The 3,847-nt window shown below is 41.3% G+C and overlaps 1 protein-coding gene across 1 annotated transcript; it reads left to right on the forward strand.

The window, feature by feature from the left end:
• Positions 1-471: 471 nt before the first annotated feature.
• Positions 472-3,572, forward strand: LOC104069615 (chromosome unknown open reading frame, human C5orf51; the record flags this gene model as incomplete). Its single annotated transcript, XM_009576442.1, has 5 exons — positions 472-572; positions 979-1,125; positions 1,515-1,646; positions 1,849-1,963; positions 3,264-3,572. Coding segments are annotated over 5 exons (785 nt in total), but the record flags the coding sequence as incomplete, so codon positions are not given.
• Positions 3,573-3,847: the final 275 nt, after the last annotated feature.

Below are 3,847 nucleotides of genomic sequence, written 5' to 3' on the forward strand. Positions count from 1 at the left end.
GGTTCCCGCGGGCCCGCTCCGCCCTCTGCTGCCGTCGCGGTGTGCGGCATCCCGCAGCGCTGCGGGAGCGGGCCTGGGTGCGCTCCGCTTCTCCCTCCTCCGGGAAGAGGCTCGCCCAAGGAGCAGGACGGCTGGTGCCGGCCCCGGCCTCCGTCGGGACTCTTCTCTGTGGAGCAGGGCGGCCAAGGCCTGAAACGTGTACCTGCGCATTAGCACGTTGTGCTTTTGGTACATGACTTCTTTGCAAACAGAGTGTGGAATTGGTTTTGAAACATCAGACCGTAACCACGAATGCCCTTAATTTAGTCGTGAAAGGCATAGTCTAACAGGACAGTGGGCCTGTTTAAATGCAGTATTATTCAGCTGCTCTTGTAGATACCGCAAGGATGGATAAAGCTATATGAAGTGAAAAGGGAGGGTAAGCTCTTGCTGAGTGTTTTTCAGTGCTAAGGAAGCGTATTCTTCCTTCAGATACCTTCTTAGCAAAGGGCTCTGCTACTCTGGACAAGTTGAAGAACCTCTGTAACGAAGGGAAAGAACATCCTTCCACGCTTTTGCAGCTCTATACGCAGGTAGTATATTTAAAGCATTAAAACTGCCTTTCAAGAAAATCTACTGTGTAGGGTATGAAAGAGGGCTGGGTGTAGGCAAGAGGGTGTAGCGGAAAGGGATCTCTCTTACTTGGTGTGTGCAGTGAATATCCATTAAGTGCAGGGCTGCTTTTGTCTGAGTTAGAAGATAACTTAAGTCAATAATAATTGTGCTGGTACTGTAAGGACAGAAAGGGTTTTGAGTTTATGTTCACTGTCAACAATCTTACAATACTTTTAGCTTGCAGCTTTTCTAAACTAAATGTTAAAAATTACCTTAAAATTGTAATGTTTTATAAACTGTAACAAGTTTGTATGTTACTGCACATCACCATTTGATTATTTTGCTGGTAGCATTTTTATATTGTGTATCTTCTTGTTTTCATAGGCTGTCTTAGACATTACATATTTTGAGGAAAACAAGCTTGTGGATGAAGAGTTTCCAGAAGAATCTTCCTTGCAAAAAGTTAAAGAACTTACTTGTATTCTTTCAGAACCAGAAGATCTAGTGAGGGAATGCAACATAAATGAAGAAGTGAGTACTAACATTATTCAGCCAGAGAATTAATTATTTCATTATTTTAAAATAAAAAATCTGAAACAGGAGAGTAATTTGTATTTTTGATGGGTAGAATTTAAAATCTTTTGTTTCAAGTCTTACTTATATTTAAATAGTGATTCCTGAAAATATTTTTTCAGAGAAGTTGTTGCATGCTCAGAATTTTTCTTGCTACCACTTCACGATTCCATGTGCTTTTGGCAGTTTAAATCCAAGGTATTAGGCTTGTGTCTGTGACTGTTGCTGTTAAATGCAGCCTCTAAAGTTAGAGACTTAGTATAATACTGTTTGCATGTGTGAGTGTGTACATGAGTAGTTCAGATGGTTTACGTTTGGGTTAGCCAGTTTGTTGGATTTTATTTCAGCCCATCAACATCCTTGGTGCAGAGTTGTTAGAATGTCTTTACTGGAGAAAAGGAGCCCTGCTTTACATGTATTGTCACACTGCAAAAGAAAGGAGTGAATGGCTACGAGAAAACATTGCTATATTTAAAAAGGTAAAGGAGATTAAAAAGTTCTATAAGCACATGAGTACTGTTTTAAAGTTTGACACTTCGCTTTTAAAATATAGCTTCTTTGTTTTTTTCCTTTTAAATAGGGTTTTGGGAAATTCATAGTGAGAATTATTTCTGGCTATCATTAAATTAATCAGAACTTATCTAAAAGTTTTTTTTCTCCTCATTTTTTAACTGTACTCAGTGTCTTAATGATGGAGTTCATTACTTGATGAAGATGCTTAGCTTTAGATGCCCTCTTCAGCTAAATGAAGATGTCTCACTTCAAGATAAAGATACAGCTAGATTACTCAGTGAAGGTAAAAAAACTCCCACAACTCCAAAAACCCCACATCCCGTTCCTCTTAATAACTCTTCCACTTTATGAAATACTTTATTGCGTATTTTTGTTGTTTGACTTCATTTGTACTCAAAAACTGTCACTTTTTAGGACAAAAAAAAAAAAGATGAGACAGATAAGCAGGCAGCAGTGCTCTCCCCTCCCCTGCTTCTGTATGACTCATGGATTTTAGGAGGTGGCAGTGCTCATTTTCTCTATGTTTTTGAATGCACTGGAGGGAAGTGAACTGAGGCAATGGGTGCCTTATGCACAGCATGTGTGTTTTACAGCCACCCAGTTGTCAGTTGACAAATGTTGAAGGCACAAATAGGACTGCAGAGGGTGCTAGATGCTCCCATGTTGGTCTTCCTGTTCAGATCTAGGAGAACACAGATAGGAACACAGAATTACCTTCACACAGGTGGAAAGTACATGCAGAATTGGTTAGATTTGGCAAACTTTTATTTTCTCTCTCTCCACTTCATGTGGCTTTATGTAAGTTGCATTACTATAGTACACTTACATGAGGATCTGAGGCTGCATCAATGTGATGCAGGTAGGGTGATGCAGCAGGAGGGGGTTTGTAAGGTAAAACAGCTGGTGCTGAGGACATGATGTCCACGTTGTACACACTCAAAACTAGCTCTGCTCTGGCTAGGGGGGGGATGGAGCACCTTCTTGCTTGATTTCATCTGAAAGTGGCATTGCTCCAATTCAGCTCCAGAATGCAAAGCCAAGCTCAGTAACTGATTTGTAGTTTTATTTAGCAAGATTTTTTTTTTCAGTGACCGTGGACACGTGTGTGGCTTTCTATTCAAATACTAAAGCTGCTGCTGGTTAACCTGAGTTAAGATGATGTTCGAACAGCATCTTCTTTTAGGCTTAAATAGTGGGACACACAGACGTATTCTAAAATAAATATGCATAATCATGCCTGCGCTTAATGGATTGTAAAGAAATACTGAAGTTCTCTAAGATAAATAGGCAAACACAATTATCACAATAATAGCTACATGGCAATCTTAAAGAGATTTTAGCATTATGGGGGGGCAAAATGGGTAGAATAATGAGCAAGGCCTTGATCGAGGTTCTGTTCTGGGCAGTTATCTCATGGTTAAAATTTGGGGGTTTTGGCATTTTGGTAAAGCCTCTTTAATAGGCTTATACTGCCTTTTTGGAATTTTTTTCCCCATGTTACTGCAAAAAAAAATTGAAGTTAACAAGCTGTGTACTTGCTTATAACAGAACAATAAGGTACTTGATCTAAATTATTTTTGCAGGTATATTTAGTGATACTCACTTACTGGCGATGATGTACAGCGGAGAAATGTGCTACTGGGGACTGCGACACTGTGGAGAAGGGAAGCAGGAAAGCCTTGAGACAATAGATTCTGTCTCTAACAGTGACCTGGGCTGCAGATCACAGAGCGTGTCACTGGATTTCCGAGAAACGGGCAAAATCATGTTAATGAAGTATGTGGCTGTATGTGAGGGACCTTTAAAGGGCCAAGGGTGGAACACAACAACTGCAAAACAAATGTTGTGTTACTTCGTGAAGTTCCACAACTAAAACATGCCGCTTTGGCTGTGCTGGAAGAAACCTTGCGCCCGAAGAGCACGCTTAGGGTGGTGATCTCTGCTTCAGCGTCTGACCATTCTTCTTACCAAAATGTATGCTTTTGTTGCATTAAAAACATGCATTCAAAGAACTCCTGGAATGTAGGTCCAAAGTCTGATCAAGTATTTCTAGAAAAAAATGAGCAGGATGACAGCCCGTCCCTCCACGCTCCGCCTCGCCTGCCGGCGCCGGCGCGCTAGCTCAGAGGGGCGGTGGCGGTGGCAGCAGCGGGGCTCAGCGTCATGG

This window comes from Fulmarus glacialis, unplaced genomic scaffold (assembly GCF_000690835.1).
Source record: "Fulmarus glacialis isolate BGI_N327 unplaced genomic scaffold, ASM69083v1 Scaffold49114, whole genome shotgun sequence".
NCBI lineage: Eukaryota > Metazoa > Chordata > Aves > Procellariiformes > Procellariidae > Fulmarus > Fulmarus glacialis.